Source organism: Trachinotus anak, unplaced genomic scaffold (assembly GCF_046630095.1).
Source record: "Trachinotus anak isolate AG129_WGS33_773 ecotype Australia unplaced genomic scaffold, CSIRO_AGI_Tana_v1 ptg000028l, whole genome shotgun sequence".
NCBI lineage: Eukaryota > Metazoa > Chordata > Actinopteri > Carangiformes > Carangidae > Trachinotus > Trachinotus anak.
Window position 1 is genome coordinate 15,886,151 of NW_027273879.1, and position 24,769 is coordinate 15,910,919.

General features: G+C 39.4%; 2 protein-coding genes across 2 annotated transcripts; one reads left to right on the forward strand and one right to left on the reverse strand.

The window, feature by feature from the left end:
- The first annotated feature begins 263 nt into the window (after window positions 1–263).
- On the forward strand, window positions 264–1,653 carry LOC139611665 (phospholipase A2-like). The gene is made up of 4 exons (XM_071466512.1): window positions 264–341; window positions 445–592; window positions 682–815; window positions 1,082–1,653. Exons 1-4 carry the CDS (start codon window positions 293–295, stop codon window positions 1,198–1,200), a joined length of 450 nt encoding a protein of 149 aa, XP_071322613.1. The 5' UTR covers window positions 264–292; the 3' UTR covers window positions 1,201–1,653.
- A 3,195-nt stretch (window positions 1,654–4,848) lies between these two features.
- Window positions 4,849–6,631, reverse strand: ppp1r3c2a (protein phosphatase 1 regulatory subunit 3C2, duplicate a). Its single transcript, XM_071466511.1, has 3 exons — window positions 6,502–6,631; window positions 6,265–6,341; window positions 4,849–6,098 (listed from the first exon to the last, which is right to left on the reverse strand). Exons 2-3 carry the CDS (start codon window positions 6,276–6,278, stop codon window positions 5,084–5,086), a joined length of 1,029 nt encoding a protein of 342 aa, XP_071322612.1. The 5' UTR covers window positions 6,279–6,341; window positions 6,502–6,631; the 3' UTR covers window positions 4,849–5,083.
- Between the last annotated feature and the right edge of the window lie 18,138 nt (window positions 6,632–24,769).

The following is a 24,769-nucleotide window of genomic DNA, read 5'->3' on the forward strand; positions in this document are numbered from 1 at the left end:
GTCTAGCGTCTCCTGTGCAAACCATCTGTGTTGTGTTGACTTATTATTATAAGGAACATCAAACATATTTGACAACAGGACGGGGTTAAGGAAAGTTGTGGGAGTTTTTATTCACTTTTACACATGCTGGTCTGTGTTTGAATGTCAGATCCCGTGCATAGTGACGTGTGTGACCCTGTGTCGTGTGAACAGCTGACAGGGCAGGTCCCAAGGCCTCATGCTTGATATATAAAAAGGGCCTGATCTTAGAGTGAGAGTGCACTACTCATTGGCTGAAGTTCTGACTCACAAGATGAATACCCTCCAGACTCTGCTTCTCCTGGCTGCAGGCCTCTCTGTTGGTGAGTACAACTTGATAAGACCTGTTCATTGGCACGCATGGCGGTTTTGGATATACTCATCTTCTGGTTGAATTCTGATTGTTCCCCCTTTGTTGCGTTTCAGCCCAGTCCTTTCACAACAAGGCACTCAACCAGTTTAGAAACATGATCCTCTGTGTGATGCCTGATAGCTGGCCTGTTTTGGACTACGCTGACTACGGCTGTTACTGTGGCAAGGGAGGCTCTGGCACACCTGTGGATGATCTGGACAGGTTATGATTCAGTCACTTTGATTAATGCTAAGATGACATAAAAAAAGCCTATTCAGTCTGTTTGAAAATATGTCTTGTTAAAACTGTAGGTGCTGCAAAGTGCACGACCAGTGTTACACTGATGCTATGCAGCACCCCGAGTGTTGGCCCATCATCGACAACCCTTACACCGAGTTCTACGACTACAGCTGTGACGAACAGAACAGGAAGGTCACCTGCGGCAGTGAGTACACCACAACAAAAAGCATTCCCTGCTCACTTGTTCTCATAAACACATTCAGTTGCTCATAACCCCAACAGTAATATCCATCTCCCTCTTTTTCCCTCACTATATTTTTTGTTCTTGTCACAGTTAAATTTAGCAAGTGTGAAGGGGATATAAATGTAGATGGGGGAAAGTTACTCTATTATATAAAGATTTATACTGTTCTCAGTTACTTTATCTATTTTATTGGTAATCATAATTGCTCACTTCTTTCTCATCCTCAGACAATAACAACGAATGTGAGATGTTCATCTGCGAGTGTGACAGGAAGGCAGCTGAGTGTTTTGCCAGATCACCTTGGATCCCTGAGCACGAGCACCTGCCCAGCGACCAGTGTCAGTAAAGATGTCCCCAACCAGTTTTCAGAAGTGACAGATTGTTTTGTTAATTTATTGAGAATCATTACTTTCTTAGATATTTTCACATAGACCTTTTATTATACAGTCACATTCAAAATATTGTGATTTCTGTATGGGGCAATACATCTCCCATACTTTAATTTTACTGAACTACAACCATCCATGATTTACTATGTGGAACTGTAAAGTTGTCCTGACAAAAAACACAATTACATGTGCATTTCTCATTTTACCTCTCATGCTGTCCACTGATGGCCGGATATCCAAGGGTATAATCTTAACTCATTATGCCAATAGAGGGCACTATGGTCTACCTTTTGATGCTTGTTTCTCCAGCCATCCTGCTGTATTTTCTGTAAGCCTCCCACAACCAGTGTGTAATATTTGCACCTAATCAAATAATAAAAATGCATTCACACAGAAAAGAAGAAAAAGAATATTTGGATTTTTGTTTTGCTTCTGTTTAGTGTGGGTATGAATGGGAATTGTTTTACACTGTTTTTGTCAACGCACCAGACAGTAAGTAGCTGTGAAGGCACTTTCACATAGAGTCAGAGTAAATAAAACATAGTGTGACCATTATAAACACCTTCTAATATTCACAGTTTTCCAAGAAAATATGATACACACTTTTAAAACTGCAAGCATTATACACTTTAACTTTTATTATTTTATACACAGACAAAATCAGACTATACATCTTCTTCCTTGACAAATGTACAAATATGCAGGTTTACAATACACAAAACATAATTTTGCCTGCAGCTTCCATTAGCCACTTTTAGCAACGACAATATTGCTCACCACAACAAACAGTGCTGTGGTTGCAAACAATTCATTCTGTATTGTTAGTGACACTGGTTATTTCTCTCATTTTTTCTTGAACACAGTTTTTAGTCGTTATGTGTAACTCCCAGGGCACCAGAGGGCTGCAGGAGAGATGTGGTTGTCTGTGAGATAATTTGGGACCAGAATTTTAAAAAACCCAGTTGCTGTAGCCTAGCGTGTTGGTTTCGGCTAGCCGCCACTGTTAGCTCCCAGCCCCTCACTCTTTGGATCAGTCTTCAGGGTATTGTTCCGACAACACTAAGCATTAGCACTGTAAGCAACAGCAGCTGGTAGATGGTTGCCGGCCATCAGCCAGCTGTGGCTGCTGCTGGCTCAAAGATAAAATGAGAGAAAATATAGATAAGGACCACTTCGTAAAATTATGAGACATTTGCTGTTGTTACTGCATGGTTGCTGGAAGTGGTTCGTGCAGCTGGTTATGTCTTGCCTGTTGTGAGGGAAAATTATGATTATAATGGTGTTTTCATCATGTGCTGATTTCATAATTGGAGAGGATTTCCCCCCTTACGCTGTTGTTTGAAGCTATGTCCAAATTGCTGAACATAATTTAACACCTTGACGCCAAAGCAGTGTTTGCACTGGATGATGAGACCACTATCACTGTGCATGTTATAAAACACAAGGTGTTCTGAAAATTAAATGACAAAATTGATTGTTTGTCAGTGGCATGAAAAATGACCCACATGAGTGCTTTCTGATTTTCCGCCCCCATTGTCAGGACGACATAATTTGTCAGTTTTCAAATGACCAAAAAAAAAAAAAAAATGAGGAGAGAGAGAGAGAGCAAGAGAAGGGGGGGGGAGTCAAACTTTATTGTCCAGAGTTCAGTCTTTTCTTCAATTATTTTTTTTCTATTACTCAACACCTCAGAGTTCAGGCTGTGTATTTTAAAAACTGTCTTAAAAACACACAACTCCTACTCTTTACTATCCACACTGGATTATGGAGATATCCTGTTGGGTCATGCTGCTGCCACTGGAGGACATGTAACAGTGTGCCATTCAATTCATCAGTCACTGTAGCAATTGCAGTCACCACTCTGAAAAACTGGTTTCCAATATCATATTATGTGATTAATTGGACAGTACGTTCCCACAGTTTATTAAGGAGATGTACTTGTGCCAATGACTCCTGTTTCCTGACAGTAACTGTCTGCAAACATTTGTTCTTTGAGGGACAGTTTGTACTCTGAAGGAAGAGATTAAAATAGCGTGAATGTTGCAACACAGCTAATTTGGATTTTCTGACTCTTTGTCCAGCACTGTCAGGATGGCATCCTATTGGTCAGCAGCACAAATTTGAAGGTTAACATTCATCAAAATGGATTTGAAAAAAATGTGCGGATTTACTTGAGCAAACCCAGTAATTGCAAACAATTCCCTTGAAATGAAGTGAATTGCCACAAAGTTTTTGTTTTACTACAAGAATGAATTGAGTTTCTTTTTTACCTGGAGCATCACAAACTTTTCTTGGATGCTTCCTAGGTTTTTCTGCCATAGGCTGTGCCATACTTCTAGTTGCTGGAGCCAGCTCTGTCTCTGTCACTACAGTTTCTCCCCTCTTCAGCTCTGGCAAACCAATCACTGCTGGCTGCCATAAAGCAAATGCTTCTAGTGATCCCGAAATGTCACCACAGATGCCAGATTTTTTAAGTTGTCTTTTAGGGCAATTTTTCTCCTTTATTGTGATATAGACAGTGAGAGAGTGACAGGAAAGTCATTGGGAGAGAGAGAGGGGGTAACATGCAGCAGTGGGCCCGGGCTGGATTTGAAGGACTGAGCCTAAGTGGAACATGCTCTACCAGGTGAACCACCGGTGCGCCTCAGAGACACCAGATTAACAATTCTGGCATAAAATACAATGAAAATTACCAGGCACTGATGGGCTAATATATCTTCCTCTGGGGTTCTGCTCAGCTTCTCATTCATTGGATGTTACAGTGTGGGGGTCTAACACCAGACACCAACGCAACACTGCTGAGTCTAATAAATAGATAAGTGCTTTAAGGATACAATGCGCCTAAACCTGCTGTAAACTGCTCACATGCAACACTCAGCTGCGACATGTCCAAAGGCAGTAGCCCTGTGCTGGGAGGATGCTAACGTGAGAGAAAGGTGAAAGACAAAATAAACAAGTCTAACAGAGAGGTGACTAACAAGGAGTGGTACAGGATAAGCAGAGGGAGATGTTGTCTCACAGTAGTTGGCTGCCATAGTGTCTAATAATGACTCCACCCCTGCATAAACACAAGCCCACGCATTATCCAAAGTACTTGCTTGCCCTGATGCTGCCATGGTTACTCACTATCTGCCATACCAATCATGCACAGAACGAGAAGTAACAATCTCCAGCATGTTATTCAACTTTTCACAGCAGTTAGGGGAGTGTCTAGTGTCTCCTGTGCAAACCATCTGTGTTGTGTTGACTTATTCTGTCTGGTATGCGAGATGGAAATCTGAGCCTCAGCCGAGACAATTAATGTCTGTGTGAAAGCACACCACGAGCAAAGCCATTCATTCACTATGGTTGGAGAAAATGGGTTAGTGACTACAAGGACAAAAGGTTCTTGAAATAATCACCTTGTGCACTGATGTGTTTTCTCTGAGACAAACACAGGTCTCATGTTTTCCCTTTTCCTCTAGGGCCCGAGTATCTCAATCAAGGCTTTTGTGTTGTGCTTCAATGTGCAAAGGTGCATGATTACACAGTATGTTTTGTAAATGGGCACATATAGAATGATTAGGTTGTAACTTCTGCTAAAGAAAGAAAAGAGAAAGAAAAGCTTTTTTTTTTTAATGGATTTAATAAGAACACTAATGAAGTATGTTATTCACATTTCAGCTGGGTAGTTGAGCTGCTTTTTAAACAGCAGGCTTTAGGCCATCTAACACTGAGATTTGAGAAAGTTCACACATCTCTAAAAACAGTTACTCTCTTAAATATTTGCTAATTAATATATTAACATTATTTACATATCCTCATAGCTCTGTTGAGAACGTATGGGCTAATTTCACTGGTCTAGTTAGTTGAACACAGTGTTTTACACTCTGCTCTGACTCTGCTTGATAAACTCCTCTGAAGATACTGCAGATCAGCAGAGTTCTGCATATTGAAGGACACATGCGAAGGCCAAGATGGCGGCCGATGTTTTGATAGTGCGGGGTAGTAACGGTTAGCTTCACTTTGGATGGCATTTGATGGATCTTTTTCCATGCACACCCTGTAATTCTGTCCTCTGTTGTCATCCCAGTGTGCTGCTGTGCCAGGTCCCGCCCTGAAGGACACGCAAAACTCGATACGCTCCTTTGGATCTATGTTCTGGGGTAAGCTTAAGTCAAAGGCAAAAACCCCCATATCAGAACCCCCACAGCACTGCTGCTGCAGGAACGTGCAGGGAATGTCATGATGGCTCCTCCAAGAATTGAAGGTCACCCTTATATGCACAGCTTTCTCAATACTGACATGGGAGACACACACTTTGCCACTCAGGGAATGTTCTGAAATGTTGCAGCTTTCCAGTTGTACACGTGTCTCTCTCAGACGTGCAAGGAAGGCTTGAAAGTCCAGTGTTGGCTGAGGGAAACCCAGCCTAAACTTGTAGCGCTGCAGGTTGTTTGAGGTTGACTGTTGGCCTTGCAGTTTGGCCGGCAAGGGTTTCATCAGCAGAGCAGGAGTGGTAGAAGAGGGTTCAGGAATGAATAGGCGCACAGCAGTGAGCGCCAATCCCTTTGCATCTGCAAACACAACCCGCTTTTTGTTCACACTGCCGCTGTCCCGGCGGAAACAGCTCCGAGGCTCTGAGGGCACAGGGGAGAAGGGCAGCAATGAGGATGAAGACGAGGAGGACTGATGTAGGGAGTGAAAGCTGTTCCTCGGCAGAGAGTCAGTCGGTTGACAATGACACTTTGCGGGTTTCAGAGGAGACATGGACAGCAGCTGGTAAAGAGGCTGGCGCTGACTGAGGCTCAGACACATGGCCAGGTCGACTGGCATTACAGCAGCCTGGGGGTGACTACCAAAGGCATGGAGGACTCTGAGGAGGAAGCCATAAGGGGATAACAATGAGATCTACTGTTACACAGAACGATTGCACATATTTCTGCTGTAGAAATTCTGCTTTTACAACTTGTTCTAATGTCTGACAGGTAATGTTAATGTAGTTATCACAAGCACAATTAAATGAAAACACAGTAGCTTACCTTGTACAATTCATTCTCAGATGTTACACAGAAAGACAGTTCTCTTTGCTTGAGGGCTGCAGCAAATTCAGAATAATCTATAAGCAAATGCAGGGGGAATAAATAAATAAAACTTCTCATTGAATCAAACAACAGTCAGTTAGAAGATGACCTGTATACATGAGTGCAAACAACAGCAGTTAAGCGTCTTAAAAACTGAAAATAAGGAGGTATTGTTTCAAAGCAAAACATACTTACAGATTGTGTTTCAACAAATCAGAGAAGAAAAGAAAGAGATGATTGTAATCCAAGTTTGTCTCTGCTCTCTCTGGAGTTTATGTGGAGAGTTTGGGAATGAGGCTGAACCTTCTGTGACACCGCATTTGCATGGGAGTGGAGTTTAACCAATGAGGTGAAGCTCTTTTGTTTATGTCCTGCCCCTGAAGAACTGGTGCATGGAAAGTAGGGCATCAGGGTGACACCTTGACGCTACATTTATCTTTTCATTTTCTTTATATCATTTATTTATGCATGTAGATTAAAAAAAAAATCATATACCAAATGATTTATGTACAGGTTATGGGTGAGGAGTAGCCCAGGAGTAAAGAAAAAAAGTGAAATATGTGCATACACAGTAGAATATGCATTTTTATAGTAGTAGAGGTGTGAAAATAAAAAAACATTACCAGATAGCCTTTTCAAATTACAGGCCTCTCTTTTCCCCAGTGCCTGTTAAAAGAAGGCTGCAAGCACAGTATCCAATTAAACTCTACATCTAAAAGTTAGAATATAAAAATTTGTCCATTAAATGTGTGTAATGGTGGAGTTCTTCTTCTCCCTGTCCTCTCTTAAATTTAAATTGTAAATCATGCTGGCAGGCACAGTGCTCTCATTTTCAGATTAGGAAAGGGATGGACCTCGAGAGAAAATTGTAATGCTATCATACAAATAAGTCACCCGACATTAAGGTTTGAGGTAGCTGAGGGAGAGAATGACTGTCCATGGTTAGGTTAAACAGTATATTGATATAAGGACGGTGTATAATTAGTTAACAAAATCAGATTTGCTAAAAGTCTGTTCTTCACCATATCATATTTTAATTTGGTAAATAACTATGATGTGGGAAAATTATTTTGTTTCGCCTTCAGTGTCGGTGCTCATCATCTTGCTTTGCCCTTTAGATTATACATGTTATAATACAAGTTAAACTATGAATTGGGCTCAAAAACTATTATTGAACATAACACAACATAGTGTATCATTTCATTTAACAGACTTACTTGCTTTTTTACCAAGAGCTACATGAAAATATTAGTACCATTCGTGTCTGTACACAAAATATGAAGCTACCACAGAGACCAGGGAGCTTATCTTAGCTTAGAGTGCATGGAAACAGGGTGAAACTGCTCGCCTGACTTGAAACAGTCGAAAGCTCACAAATTAGTTACGTCTTGTTTGTTTAATTAGTAGCCAACAAAAACCTACTGTAAAACATGTTACTCAGTCAACTTTACATGTGATGTTAGGTGGATTTTGTTACAGCTGAGCTATGCTAGCTGCAGTTTATTTAAGATAGGTAACTGCTGGTAGGCATTAGCTTCATATTTAACAGACAGTAATGAGAGTGGCACCAATCTTCTCATAATATTCAGCAATAAGGCTACTAACAGTAAGAAAACTAGTAAGTAAGAACACATTAGGCAATCATGCAGCATCTTCCAGAAGTTTCAGAGTTTTTTAAGAATATCTTAAAATGGAGCTAATCACGTCATTATGTAATGAAGCCATCATTATGATTGCACATTGCATACCCTCTAACATAAAAATGGTGTAAACAGGCCTTGTGATTTTATTATGTTTTATAATACTATGTGTTTGCAAGGAGTGGTTTTATTTCCACTGGCCTGCTGCTTTTTTTTTTTTTTTTTTTTTTTTTTGTTGCAACACAGTGAAATTCCTGAAAACTGGTTGAGGCTAAGAGCAGTCTGGGAGTTAACACAATGCCACCCAGCAGAGCTATTGCAATACACTCCCTTGTTTTAATATTACATGAGTTCGGTGGGTATCCTAACTGACAGCAACGTCAAAGAATTTTAGGCGCTGCCTAGGGCTGGTCTCAGAAACTGGTTAATTCATGACAGGCTCAAACAAAGCACATTGCATGATGTGAAGAGATCAGATTCTTGCAATAGGTTTGGGGGTACCAACCACAAACTGGGCCCCAGCAGTCTCTGAAATGATCAAGTTTATAGACTGTTGACCGTTTAAACAGGAAAAACACCTTTTCCGTAAACTGGTTCAAGTCATTGAGGTTTCTTTGAGCAGCATATTCAACAATCATATTTGGCACCACTGTGTGAACATGTGAGAGTTAGATATTATAAGAATCTAATCACCACACACTATACTTTGTTATTATTATAGAATAGGCCATAGATTATAATATGATCGTAAAATGAAAAATAAATAAATAAATAAATAAAATACATATATTTCATGTGAAAGGTTAATCAGTCTCTGGTGCTTTTCCTTATACACTTTAAGTACAGCTAATTTTCAACTTCTAGCAAGAGACAGCATAATTAAGCATTGAAAGGCTGCATACACTATCATCTCACAGGGAAGCCGATGGACTGCAGTGCTCTTTGTGTAAACTTTTTGGCATGAGGTGAAGTCACACAACGAAGCATATGAGTCAGGCTTTATACATACCTTCCACATCAGTCAGTATACATGTCTTAAGTCTCACTTTATTGTCTGTCTTCTGGCATCTCTGGTGAGACCATGCCACAAAATTAAAACAGCTGTTGATGATGTCACGCTGATTATTAACAAGGAACTACATAAGCATGTTGGTATGTGTGTGAAAGTAACTACATTGTCGGACTTGCTCTTAGAAAGGTGTGTATGCTTTAGGACATTCTGAAAGAAGGGCTGGGCTCCATAAACTGTGTCCACCAGTCTAACAGAGAAATCTAGTTTTGTAGGTTTATGAAACCGCTTGGTTTCACAAAAAGTGACAGTTAACCTTCTCCACACTACTTAGGTCTCTAAAGGATGAACCATGATGAGTTACATGCTAATTAATCCTTACAATACAATACAAACTTTTGAAATTTTTATTCTAAAAGTTTAGCAATACCAATATATAATAAATATATATAATAAATATGACCTATTCCACCAGAAACTGGGCCTCCGCAAAGTGCTTTATTTTTTTCACAATTGCACAGCTCATTTCAGAATGTGACCCATTTATCAAGTCAGATTACACTGAAAAAGTATACTAAGAGCAACGTGTGTTTAAAATGGAAACTTTGTGTTGGCACTGAATGTCTTTTACTTTTCCAAAAAGTAGAAGATGGCAGCAGAAGCAACCCCTACATGCAAGTAATACATAGTGACAGTGAAAACAGCTTGAGGAAATTCATTAACTGCTTACATTTTGAATTCAGTGAATGTAAGAGGAATAAATTGTACATAGTTTGGGAATCGCACTGTTAACCTCATTCCCAGCATGTATTCACACTGTAGCCTTGGTTCATATTAACCTATAATTTAGTCACATTACTATATACTATACTATATACAATATTGAGGTGTCAGATTGACACTTTCTTTTTCCACTTAGTACATGCCTAGCCACTTATCCTAAGTAATATTGTATAAAGTTTTGCATATGAATGGTTCCATTATCATCATAATGGTTCAAAAAGTCCAATCATGTAAGCTACAATATATGGACCCACAGATCTACTGTATATTCGTGTATATTTATTATTTATCATAATGGGAATAATTGCTGACAAGTAGGTCAATAATGAAGTTACACTGTTGTTGTTCAAGCCCCAGCTGTATGATTTTCCATCATAGATTATATATTAACAGTTATAGCTTTCATTCATCAGCTACAAGAGACAGGTGGTTGTCAACAAAATCTCAGTCCTCTATGTCACTGTCTGATTTTGGTTTACTCACCACACGAATATATGATATCACATTATGACATAATGTGACCGAGGCATAGGTGCCAAAAGTCATGATGCACACCAACTGCCTGCTTTCTGCTACATGCAGATGTTCAATGAGCTCACACAGAGTCATACAGCTTGGACCATTAATCCTAGTTTTAACAGCATCTGTCTGCCTGCGTGCATTACCGGTTTGTCTCACTATCTAGATTTCTTCATCCAATCAGTGTCATTTCTATGGGCTCACATGGATTTAAAGGGGAAATTTGTGATGGTGTTTTTTCCCGACAAGCCCATAGCTTTGTAATTTCACAGCGGCACAAGTACAGTACACTCTCATAAATACACCTCCTGTCACGAATGTCTCTATAACACATTAGGAATACATATTAGCCAAGCTGAGCTGTTTGTTCTAATGCGGCAGGGAACTGTCTGAGGTTAGTTGTTTATAGCCTATTTGTGACAAAATAAATTACGACCCTATTTGCATGCTTTGAAAGGTGTTTAAAAGTTATGTTATGCGAAAAATCTTTGCCTGTTAATGCAACAGTAATTTGAGTGGGGAAATTCAGCCAATGCTCTGCTCATGAAAGAAAAAAAAGAAAGATACTTTTAAGTCAGTAATTATACTTTGCATTTTGTTCATGCATTAATACAATGTTACCTATAAACAAGTATGGATTAACCACTGGGCCGACTGGGCTGGTGCCCGGGGGCCTCCGAACTCCACAGTGGCCTCCTTTTTTTCTTTTTTCTTTCCAATCAAATCACATAAGTTAATTGACTGTGTGTATTTTGAAATACAAACCAATGACTGTAGAGTTACTTTATTTGAAAATAAGAATACTATGAATGGTCTTTACTTATATACAGTCCATAGGCTGTATCAAGATGATGATGAGTGAGGTCAGAGTTCAGGTCAGAGGTCGTGTTAGGTGGTGACTGTGGGAATTTAGCGGCAGAGTGAAAGATGCTACTTAAAACATCATGGATAACAAACCCTGGAGCGGTGAGGCAGCAAGGACATAGTTGGAAAACAAGAAAAGGACTCAGAGAAACTGAAATTCGGACAAACAAACCATCTATCACAACTTTTCTCAAAAGTCGGCTACTCGTCTTGCTAGCATTAGCAAACAGCCTGGAGAGGAGGACAGTAACAGCTGCCATTAACGTTAGTTCAGCTGAACATCAGAGAGCCATAGCACTGCGACAGACACCTGTACTGTTCTCCTGTCCCACCCTTATCTACACCTGAATGGGGTGAGTAAGTCACCAGTTTAGCAGCCCCACAATTTATTATTTTCAACCTGTTTTCCGGCATTGCGAGAATTAAAAATGAACTGAGGACAAGAATGAAGCAACAACGGTTGAAGTCTTTATCAACACTGGCAGTACAGTTGGATCTCGACAGAGACCTGGACTAATGATGTAGTGGCGGAGTTTTCGAGGCGAAGGCCAGAAAGAAGGTAGACTTTGTCTCATATCATTATTCAAACACTATGGACTACCCTATATCTTATATGTATATATTCTTCTCTCCAGTCTGTTGTGTTTATAGAAGTAGATGACATTTGTTGGTTTTTGGAAACATTCGACAATTGTATCATTGCGTCTCTATGTAGGATGGTTGATAAGGTGGGAATCCTGTTTGATTACATATAATATTTCTTATAGGTCTAAGCAGAACAGTATGAATTTGTTGTGTGTGTGTGTGATGGAAGAATCTGTATCACAGAACAGTCTTGGTGAAGGTGGGGCAGTATGTGCTTGTGTATGTCATTCAGCTACGCAATGTAAACTAATACATTTATATTATTTCTGGTGGCCAAGGAAAACTATTGCTGCAATCATGTGGTGTAAATCCTGTATGACAGAATATATCTACAGGTGTTGATATTGTCCTTCAGGTTGTGATCATAGGCTGCAGCCTATCAGTATAAATCAATAGTAGCCTCTGCTGAAAACCTATAAAGCCTTGGACTGGACGACTGTGAGAAGAGCCTCAAAGATTTTGTGCCCAGGGCCCTCTGCATTCTTAGTTTGGGCCTGCCTATATATCAGCCATAAAATTGAATCTTAATTACAACTCTTTACATAGCACACATCTAACCTTTGTACATTATGCAGCTGACTCAATAGGACTGAGTGAGATGCCTGCAGTAGTAGTGTGTAGGCTTACTGTGATGTAACCACAACAAACAGTCCTCCAACCTGAAAATCCGTTTGTTCTCACCCTCTGACACCGCCCATAGGAGTGTAACCATGTCATTGTGGTAATAACAATAAACATGCGATTAAGTTAATACGTTAATAAGTTAATAAACCAGTTTGGTTAGGTCATAGCCACAAAACTATTTGGTTATGTTTAGGGAAATACTATGGTTTTGGTTAATAAGTGCTTCCTTAAGGTTAGAGGACCTTAATTGACCTCCATCCATCCATCCACCCCAAGCCTCCTCCCTACACAGACTTTGTACTATGTCCCCAGGGTTCCTCCTTTGCCCCCATCATAATTCATCATAATTTTACAAGCACAACTGTATTTGCACAAATACAACAAGATTAAGTTTGCAAATTCTCTCCCTGATATGAATAAGGAGAAATGGAACAAAAAACAAGATAGAGTAACAACAAATAACATAAAATATTTTAACAAAGTAGTAATAAAGTAACAAACGGCATGATCTGTGGTAAATAGTGCAACAACTTGTATGTGCAATGCAGCAACGAAGAAGAATCAAAGAAGCAATTAGTCAAATATGGTTGTTTCAGGGGAGGACAGTTTCAACCACGCATCTATGTATCTCCGGCTGTCTTCTTACCTCATTCCTTATTTGTTTCATCCTGCCTTCTCTGTGGTAAACTGTGTGTAAAGAACTAATGCTCGAGGGCAACTGATTGCCTCACTTTGCCCTTCAAGACTTGACATGAACGTGAAGACTTACACTCACATTCATATGGTTGGTCCTGAGAGAACTTTATGACATGAAAGGAATGGAGGAAAAAAAGTTCACAAAGACTTGGCATGTCATTGTGGTTTGTTATATCCATCATAATTTCATTAAGAAATTGTGTGTTACCATTATGAACCTTTTGTGGACATCAACAATCTTATATGGATTCCATTCTGTGCAAAGGCGTTGCTAAATTGTCATTTAATCATGACTGTCAGCTGTTTGTAGCAGCGCTACATGCACGTTTATAAAGTAGAAGAAGTGGTTTGGAGGGAGTCAATGTGCACACATACCACACTAACAGAACTGATTTTCATAACTGGACTTAAATTGCTGATGTAAAGCACATATGAGACCATCAATCTTATTGATTGGTCTATTTGCTTATATTGTTTATACAAAATGAAGTTGTAGGTACCATATCTATAACAAATTAATATATAATTCTGGTTTACCTGCATATGACTTATTTAGTACCTTAAAATACTGTTGCAAACCAATTTGTTGGCTTAAAACACTTTTGAAGTTTTTAAATCTAAAATGCCTCAGACACTTTTTAAGACTCCAGTCCATTCTGGGGATATAAATAAATAAATATAGCTATAATAATAGTATCTTCAAAGCCAAAACTTTATTTCTTTGGGGGAAAAAAATAACATCTTCAAAGCCAAAACTGCATTTCTGCTGGCAGAACGATTAAGATTCCCGCTTTTAAGAGGAATGATGAGAGAGGCTGATGTAAGCTTGAAGGGGCAGAGCAGCAAATTGTACACTGTAACCCCATTACCACCCTTGGCTGAGTGAAGATAGCACCCTGCAGGACCTCCATCATCATTTGTGCTGACTCCCTACACAGCCAGAAGGGATAAGGGAGGAGCACCCTCCTGTGGGAAGAGAAGGGAGAGCTCCTCTTCACTGTGAGGGGCAGGCTCGCTGTAGTGTTCATGGAGCTGGAAAAGGGAGTATGTGTCTAATTAGTACTGCTTGAGATGTCAGTAGGACAGGAGTGAGGCATGAGCATCTTTATTAAGTGTCCAAGCGGCAATGTTATATAAATACATCCAATTTATTTATTTACTTGTCTCTCTTTACTTGTCTCTCTTTTATTTCTTTATTTAGTACTTTAATAATTTCAATCAGACTGGGCTGTGAAAACAAACATCAACAGGCATCAACCCAATTTAAAGAAAAATGTGATGCACCTCTGGGGCTAGATCTTTGATCATTAATAATGACTGGGATGTGGGTGTTGTAATAATTGCAAAGATGAGTACAAAGCCATCTTCAAATAAACTTTTATGGTAATGTCAATTTCCTATGTCTGTTATGTCAATAATAGTGTTCCCCAACCTGGCAAGATATAGTGTTGAGGTGACTCATATAAATCATCATTTATTTTTATGAATGACCAGTGCGACCTTTACAATATTCCAGTTATGATTGTAAAGAACAAAATAAAGCTGTCAACACATTTCAGTAAAAACACCCAGCCTATTCAACCAAAGGCCTTTTCAGCAGATACTGATGTACTGAAAGGCTACGCTGTTCTTCAAGTCACACTGAATACCTGCCAGGTATGTTGTGATATTTGAATATCTCTTCCTTGAATACATGTAGTAGTGCAGTATAAGTGGATTATGTCTGAATGGGTGTTTCACAATTGCCACATATACCATATACTATAATTGTATCACAAGGACAGTCCTGTGTTCTTTTCTGCCTGGTTTGAAATAAGTGATGTCGCTGCATAGTGTATGCATCTTGTGTGTGTTATGCTCTCTTAGAGTTTTGAAGTGCTATTAATGCTGTATATGCCATTGCTTTCCTTCTTATGTCTGGGATTTTTACTACACCAAAAGAGTTAAAATCAGCTGCACCATGGATGGTTATATCAAAGCAGTGTGTACGGTCTCTTCTTTGTTCTCATTATGGTTTATTTTCTGTTTTTCTAAATGATGATAATAGAGATATAGACTGATATTCTTTCTTTCTTTCTTTCTTTCTTTCTTTCTTTCTTTCTTTCTTTCTTTCTTAATGTAATGAATGACATGTTGAGATTTTTCTTCATGCTCCTGTAAATGCTTTACCTGCAAAAATCAAATAGGCAGGCTCCACACTGGCACCCTGACAAGCACTGAAGTACACTAACAAGGAAAAGTCCTGACAGTGACAGTGTTATATACAGAGACAAAACAGCTAAATGTTTACTGTGATGTGTTGCTTGTCTAAGTCTGAAAGTCTTGGAAGCTGATTTTCACATCATACTGACATGAAATGAAATAAGTTTCTCCCACGAGGATAGGAAATCTAAAAATCTAAGATTTTATGATACGATTATGCGTCATAAAAATGTAAAGCGCAATGGTGATCATGAAAACCTGACAGATATGTGCATGGGATGTGACGTTTAAAAGACTGAATCAAACGCTGAAAGACAGCACATCATTCTTTTTTTTTTTTTTTTTTTTAGCCAAATGAGGTCTAGGGAATCAAGATTAGATGGATTGATGATATTTGGACTTCTTTCTTACCGCAATAGCTGAATGACTTGTTCTTTATTGCTAGTGAAATCAAGATCTGGAATATTAAAATTGATTTGTGCTTGCTGACATTTGAACCTCACAGGCTGCAGGCTGAGGCTCAACAGGGAATGAAGCTGAGCTAAGCACAGCCTTGGGCTTGGCTTCTAGCTTTTGCCCAGGGGGTGGGGGGTGGTGGGTGGTGGGGTGGGGTCCTCAGTCCTCAGTTCTCAGCGTGGGTCGAGGCAGCAGCTGGGACACTCGAGTCCAACTCTGCTGTTGTCTCAGCGGGAGCTAATAGCAGGGAGCCGAGCTGATTGTATTTCTAAATCTCATTCAGCAGTTTCCCATCTAGCTCTTTTATCATCTTCATGTTCACACAATCATAGCTATGACAATCTCACTCACCTATAGGATACAAAGTGCAGACAGTATGGATGAGTGACATTAGGGGCAACAGCAAGGCAGAACTGGAAGGTTTGCACAAACTGCTGTGGGTCTTACATCACCGAAACCTGTCCATGTTTGTCTGGAATCAATTTGTATGAGTGAAACATATGCCTGAGATGTGAAGGAGTCCTCTGTTGGCTTTGCCTTTTCTTCATCATCTTACATCATTGTCTGTGACCTTCCACCAGGAGCTCCTTATTTGCACAGAAAAGAGCAAACTGTATTGTGAAATATTGCCAAAATGGGTTTTAAATGAGACTAAAAGTACTGTATCTGTCATGAGGCCGTCCTGCCGAAGGGAATATTTTTGACACAAGTCAGAATGCTCTCACTGTTGAAAGATTCATAACAACTGAAATATTATGTGCATATAAAAATAAAGGTCAGGGGGGCACAAAGAGAAGATAGCATTGTTCCCTATAAAATGAATTAAAAATGATAAAAAAGACAACTGATATAATGAAAATCTCTCATTGAACCTTGCAAAGAAAAAAGAAACTATGGTTAATTATATCAATGTTAACATCTGAAATAAAATGTAAGATACATGTAACATCCATAGAGACACTTATTAAAGACTAACATACCCCAGAAACAAGCTTTCATATGTTAATAAGTTTCACTGGAATATTACCCATGATGCACTGGTAAAATATGCATTCTTTTGTACATTTACATTATCTTCTAACATCCTTTACTGCTATTCCTTGCATGATTGAAACAGCGAGGATGTGCATATGTGCTACATGAAACATTGTTCCCATGTGGTCTAATCGTTTGCAAGCGTTAATGCATGGCCTGTAATATACTGTAATGTACTGAACAGTGTAATTAATAATGTACCCTCAGTGTTTTCACTTGTGAAAACAGCAGTATCTCTTAGTTAGGGATGTGCCTCAATGTCATACAATCCCACTGACAGTGGGGGCATCTTACTGTTGACACTGACGGCATAACTGTCACGTAACCAATATGGGAGACATGAGATACACTTTCAGCTAGGGCTGCACTATTAATCGAAATATAATCAAAGTTGAAATATGGCCAAGTGCAATATCCAAATAGCAGGAGCTGCAAATTTTTTGATAAAGGTAATATGTGTTACAAGATTGTTGCGTACTGTGTGGTGCTTCTCCTCTGCTCTTCTCCCTGTACACCAACACCTGCACCTCCAGCCATCAGTCTGTCAAGCTCCTGAAGTTTGCAGACGACACCACTCTCATTGGACTCATCTCTGATGGCGATGAGTCTGCCTACAGGTGGGAGACTGAGCGTCTGGTGACCTGGTGCAGGCAGAACAACCTAGAGCTAAACGCTCTGAAGACAGTGGAAATGATAGTGGACTTCAGGAAGAGCCCAGCCCCACCCACCCCCATCTCCCTGTGTGACTCCCCCGTGGCTACCGTGGAGCATTTTCGCTTCTTGGGAACCACCATCACACAGGATCTCAAATGGGAGCTAAACATCAGCTCCCTCATCAAAAAAGCTCAGCAGAGGATGTATTTCCTGAGGCAGTTGAAGAAGTTCAACCTGCCAAGGACTATGATGGTGAACTTCTACACCTCCATCATTGAGTCCATCCTCACCTCCTCCATCACCATCTGGTACGCTGCTGCCACGGAGAGGGACAATAACAGACTGCAGCGTATCATCCACTCTGCTGAGAAGGTGATTGGCTGCAATCTTCCGTCCCTCCAGGACCTGTACGCCTCAAGGACTCTGAGGCGTGCAGGGAAGATTGTAGCTGACTCCTCCCACCCTGGACACAAACTCTTTGAGACACTCCCCTCTGGCAGGAGGCTGCGGTCCTTCAGGACCAAAACCTCTCGCCACAAAAATAGCTTCTTCCCATCTGCTATTAGCCTCATCAACAAGGCTAGAGAGCCCCACTGTTGCTGATCAATTGCACCAATCACCAGAAAAAATTCCTTGTATGTGAAAACATACTTGGCAATAAAACTGATTCTGATTCTGATTCTGATTCTAAAGAGACATCCTGACTCACAAATCATATTCTCCAGGTGTAAGGGAACAGGCTTGTTTGGTGCATGCCCCAACAAAAGTCATTTTAATTTTTTTTCTTCAGTGAGAATGAAATGCAAAAACAATGCTTCCAAGTGAAAGACTGACTCGCAATAATTTTTTTTTTTTTCATATCGTCCAGCCCAACTTTCAGCATATAGGAAATCAATTTTTAGCTCTGTATTTTAAGCTACTCCAAGAAAGGGAATAGTTATTAGGATAGTCAGATCTTGCTTCATCTTGCTTCATAAGTGTCTGAAACAGAAGTATCTAATCCTCCTGGACACACATTATTATTAGAGGAAGGGTCTGATACCTTTTTTTTCTGTACCCACATCATGGTTCTTTGTCTGATGGTGTTAAAATCCATCCTGAGTGTTAACTGCTGCTCATCTGGTTCAAAGTCTGATGATTGTGTTTAGAGGTTTCTTTTTTTTTCTTGATAAATTCAAGACATTTAATGATGTAAATGGGACATCTAGGGCCATGCAGTTGAACAAAAAGAGTTGTTCATCTTGAGAACTTGAGTGCATTTTCTGATGTGTCCTAATTTTCAGACTACAGAACCATTTTGCTCAACATCTGTGGGCAGTGAAACATTTTCTATTGGGTGCACTTCCACAGCTGGGGAGGAAATGGACCGGTCAGGTGAATCCACATGAAAGTTAGTAGCCCTTACGGCTTTCAACTGTTAAATCCAAATGAATCCTGATGGAGGATATTTCAAAAACAAGGAAGGATGAATCGGTTTTCCTACAGTACAGTAGATTATACAAAATGGATCTTAAAAGCAGGGCACCTGACTTTTGTTGGTTAAAGATTTTTTTTACATATTGTACATATTTTTTCATTTTGCCACCCTTGCTGTGAGTGTAATTACAAAATCGTGGATATGTCTTTTCAACAGTGCCAGTTCCAGTATGAGTGATCATGTGTCATCTTGTAGGTAAGATCTAATAGCTTACTAAACACACATTTCAACATCTTCATATGCATGATTTATGTATGGATCATACTGTATGCTTCAGCCAGTTTCCAACTGCGCACTTGCAGTCTCTTGCAGCTCCACTTGATGGCAGTGGAGTTTCAGTGATAGTGATTACAAAAGCCCCCTTTTCATTCTGCGTCATTCAGTTCTTACACAAAAGATAAACACAACAAAAAATAAAAATGAAAAGAAAAAACCTGCACTGTGCCTTCTTCATTATGAACAGCACAGACACACTGGCCTGTAGCCCACAGGTGCGTTTGTGTCTTTGGCTTCGGCTCAATCAGCCTGACAGAGCCTCATGAAATAATTTCCACAAACGCAAGCACTTCTGTAACCTTGGACAGAATATCGGCAAATGATGTATGTTGCTGGGAACTTTAACAACTGGAGTAGATCCTCTGCCAGGCAGCCACACTTCCGCACGCCATGCACAAAACACTGTTACATTCTCAGAGATTCTCTGGATTAAGTGCTCTGTTTTTCTTTTTTCTTTCTTTTTTTGTTCATGTAGACCAGTGTTCTTGTGCTGGCTGTGTCATATTAGAAAATATTAATTTGATAAAGTGAAAATAGATCAATGCATTATGCAAATAGACCCAGGGCATGTCTTATGCACACTACTGAGGTGGTATGAGACATAGCCCCCGGTCCTATGGTAGAACACACAGTCTCAAATGGATTTGTATCATAGTCCACTGCAGCTACACAGTGCATATGTCCAGCGGTGAGAATGCACATACAGTATTTATTGTGTGAAAGAAAGTTCCCATGTGGTACAAACGATTGGAAATAAATAATGGACTCTCGTCTCATGGAGCACCAGGAGGAACGCAAAGTCTCAAGACCCATTTTCAACTGCATGATACATTATGTTGACCTTGGAGAGGGCATATTGAGATAGCTTATTTCCTATAATGCATGTCATGATCCCATAGGCATTGCATGTCTTGTAGCGATCCAGTGGCTCTCTGCATTATTGAAAGGCCTTAAATTACCAGAGACTCCGTCTGAAGGAAAGTGAATGTTGTTAATTAAACACTGTTAACTCCGAGGAGCTTCACAGTACAAAAGGTCAGCTGCACTACCTTTGTGCCTGTTCTGTATCTGCATGCACAAGGAACTGTAGTGTCACTGTACATATGAATTAAGACAATAATTTGATTTTTAATAGAAAAGAACACACAAGTAAATACCACATCTTCGTCTATAATTAGGCATTTACTCACAGAAAAGAGAATGGTTTAATCAAGAGTTTTGTGGCTCTCCTGCAGGAAAAAAAAACTTCTGCATCCTAACAATTCATGCAATCATCTCTGTAACTGTAAATCTTGTAGCACAGCCTGACAATATCATCCTGCTGTGGCCTGTAGCACCTCAAGACGTACCCCCCTTTCAGTTGAGCCTACTATGATTGACTGTGTTGTAAAAGAACGCCCACTTTGTTGTCTTCTCTGCTTTGCCTCATTTTTGGCCATTTTTTTGGGTCGTCTGGGTGCCATTTTCCATCGAAAGGACTTTCCCACAGATGTATTTTTGAGCAAAACATAAATTAAACATTTTGATTTTCAAAACTATATGTAATGTTTGTGATCTTAAAAAATATTATTAAGAAACAGAGGATTAAACATGAGACAGAAGCTCATTTAATATATTTTCAAATGCACACTCACGCACATGGTGGAGCGACTCTCCCAGCTGGTCTGGGAGGACCTGGGGATCTCCAAGGAGGAACTTGAGCCAGTTGCTTGGGAAAGGTTATCTGGCCTGCTCTGCTTGCCCTTTCCCCACCATGAATCTCATCTGGATAAGCAGATAAAAAAATAGATGGATGGATGGATTCTATTATGTAACTTAACCATGACAGAAATAAATTGTTTTACTTCCCTTCACAGACAATAATATTGTTTCAAGGCAGAGTCATAGCAAAATTAAAGACTCAGTTGCTCAATTTGTTCTTGTCTCTACAAGCTAAAAGTTGATGAGGTTCTGATATGATGAAGCAATTCAAATATACAGTTGACATGAAAAATATAAATGCTGGACATTTCTGTCATTACTGGTACTATAAAAATGTCATGCTGTCTGAAGGTCTGGAAGAATTAAACTCTTCATTTGTACAAATAAGGACTAACTGGTATGCATATTTTCAATCCATTTTAAATGCCGTCATGTTTAAGGATTATAAATGCCCTTTGTGATGTGAGCACACACCAAAGGCAGATAGTTATGTTCATTGCTGTGGAGTGTCACCTTTTAAAATGTAAGGTTAGGTTTGTTTTGTTCAATTCAAAATACAAAAGCAACATGTTGTCCTCTTCACTGCTGAGTGAAATGTATTCATTGCTCCTGAAGAGCCCTCTCCGTCTTTGTAGTGTAGGAGCAGTCATTGTAGAAGGCACACTGGTGCAATGGTTAGCACCGTGACCTCACAGCAAGGGTCAAGGCTGTCGGCGGGCAGGGGCCCATGAAGTTTGCATGTTCTCCTTGTGTCTCCTTGAGCCCGGTCAATTGGCAACTCTATATTGCCCATAGGCGTGAATGGTTGTTTGGTTGTTCTCTATATGTCAGCCCACTGAGAGACTGGCAACTTGTCCAGTGTGTACTCTGCCTCTCGCCCAATGTCAGTTGTGACTGGCTCTGGCATCCCCACGACCCTCAAAGGATAAGGGGTATAGCTGCTTGATTAATCTAGGTTTGGCATGAAACACATTTATATTTTCTCATTGCCTATTACCTGCATGTTTAACTCCGTGGTTTTGTGGCCCTGTAATTGAGGACTGAGAGTGTGGTAGTCCTTGTGCTTCCATCAAAGGGGACACTGTCGTATTTTTCTGATTTGAATCTGATGATTGATTGATGATTTGATTCTTGGGCAAAACAGAGATATGGGACTGAAGAGAGGATCCTGAACACAAAAACTGCATTAAATATAATATTCTATTTATACAAAATCATCACATGTAGTACCTCTCTCTCACACACACATATACTGGCAGACTAAGCTAACGTTAGCGTACTGTTGTTGCAAGACTAACATTTATGCTGCATTTAAACTAGCTAAGATTAAACAGCTGCGATAAATCATTTTTCTAGTTTTTAATTTTACTTTTGCAGTAACATGCGTTCAGCTCTGCACTGAACTTTTTACCTACCTGCTGCTTTCGTGCCAAAATGCCATCTTCTTCTTCTTCTCATACAATGGTGACATCACGGTCCTACACTGGCCCATTGTGGATTTGGGGTTTAACTGGAGGCTCCACAGGCCACAGACGGACCCATTTCCAACTCCGTGAAGCATGCAACAGAGAGATGAAAGCAGCTGGGCACAAGTATGTTCTGAGCAGTAATGCAATCTGTTGAACTAATATATCTGATGTTGCTGCTCTCCATGTCAGTGTGAGTAAGTCTTCCTTTGCCTTGAAAAGATACGGTCACATTCAGTCTGCTTATAGCTGGAGAGATGGTGAGTGAATTAGCCACGCAGGCTGGCAGAACTATATTAAAAATTCTTCCTTACTTCCTCATTCCCTGTGATGCCATTTGATCCCCTCCTTTTATTCTTTGTACGCTCATTCATCACCTCTATCACCCTCTCTCATTTTCTCTCTTCACCTGAAAAAAAAAAAAAAAATCCTGAAACCCATAGCATTATTATGCAGTCCCAGGGATCTCAAATGGACTTTAATCATCCAAGGATCACATCTTTGAGGTGAATTCCAGTCATATCTAAGCTCCTTTTGTTTGGTAATGGACAGGTAATTCATTCTTTTGAATGAGAAAAACATTGAATTGCATTGTTGTCATCCTTTTAAAAAAACTGATGATGCTGATATAGCATTATAATAATGTTAGTAGTATAGTATAGTAATTAACTGATTGAAAGAATTGATAGTATGTTGAGATGAAAAATTTATTTTTGCGATCACCAACTGAAAAAAATACATTATACAGAATCCACTATGAAACTGTTAAATCTTAAGTATTTACATTTGCAAAGTCAGGAAAGAGTAACACATTGTCTTACATTTATTTATTCTCAACACTGTTATAAGAGAAATCACTTCTTTTACAAACTTACTGCGTCAGTGAAATATTTTTTCTAAAACTATTCTTAAATGATGAACTGCAGACAGTGGTTTTGACCTGGAGGAGTGTTTTTATAAGATAACACTGTTATTTTCTTAAAAAAATAAAAATAAAAATAAAAACTTTGTTGTGCCCGCCCTCATCTCCACTGAATCCAAACAAATTAACTGTGAACATCTGTGCTTACTGCCATCAAAGGATGAGTCATACTGAAGGCACCTCTGTGTCTGTGTTTGGACAACACACTTATGGGTTGATAAGGAAGTGAAATCTGAGATTGGAAAGTGCAGTTTTACTTCACTAGCTTTCATGTGAAAAGAGGTCACTTCTCAAAAAAGTAGTGTTTAACTTGTCGCAACTCTCTGACTTTGTCACCCTGATGTCAAACCCTCACCTAAACCATTTTAGACTTTCAACCACATTGTCACAGACTGGAGTCTTCAGACTTACTTAATATCCTACATGTAAAGGGATTTCCATTTCTGCCATTGGTTCAGAGAAATCAACATCTTACAGAATCGGACAGCCTTTTAAGGATTAACATTTTGGAAAAAAAAAAAAGAAAGAGAATTCTCTTTCTTACCAAGAGCAGAGAATATCTATTACTAATAGCTAGCCTGTGAGGTGAAAAAACCCAACCCCCGACGTACGAAGCTAACTTGCTGCAGGTGGTTCATACTATACAGACATGAAAGTGGTATTGATCTTCTCATCTATCTCTTGGCATGAGAGAAAATAAAAATAAAAATAAAACTATTCCTAAATAAATGAATATTAAATAATTCCACCAGAGAAGCTTTGGTATGCACTACAACATACATTTAATAATGACAAGTTTTCATAGGGTGTTGGAGAAAACTCCATTCTGTGTTGTTCTTTACTTTTTGACTTTTGAATGACAATATGCTTTGACCTTTCTACCTTGGAAATATTATGAAGGAGCAAATTCTTTCAGTCCATTCAAAGGGATAAATAATTTTACGTATCACCTTAGGTGATGAGTAAGATTCTTCAGCCCTTTCAAACCGTCCCTACCCTGAGCTCCCTGAAACCTCTTGAAAGCCACTGTATACTACTGAAAAAGAAGCTAAAGTAGCATTTTCTCATTTGTGATGAATCTCCTCTTTGTTTGAACAGGCAATATTGAGACTATATTGAAAAATATATAAAATTCTGAGTTTCATGAGGTTCAATCTTGGAGCTGGGGTTAGAAATGGGGTCAGGTTGGGATGAAGCTGAGGTCAGGAATGTGTTTTTCTTGCGGTATGCAGAAAATAGTCAACTGACAACTTGCTATCAGTTTATTACTTTATTATCAACACTAGAATATAATGCATAGGGTATATTTCCAACACTGATTCATAGCAATTTGTGTCAATTGTCCGTTAAATAAAAGCACACACTATAAATAAAGGTGGTAATAAAGGTTTGATTAATCTTGTATTACTCAATGCAGCAGATTGGCTTGATATGACAAAAAGTGGCATGTGCTCCAAATAGGGGCTTTTCCTGAATCATAGAATCAAGTCTGAA

What these genes read in the sequence shown, in the direction of transcription:
- LOC139611665 (XM_071466512.1), top strand. Translation starts at nt 293, where the DNA reads ATGAATACCCTCCAGACTCTGCTTCTCCTGGCTGCAGGCCTCTCTGTT. An exon ending in GGCTGCAGGCCTCTCTGTTG is followed by an intron (nt 342 to 444) that starts GTGAGTACAACT and finishes GTTGCGTTTCAG; the next exon opens with CCCAGTCCTTTCACAACAAG. An exon ending in CCTGTGGATGATCTGGACAG is followed by an intron (nt 593 to 681) that starts GTTATGATTCAG and finishes TTAAAACTGTAG; the next exon opens with GTGCTGCAAAGTGCACGACC.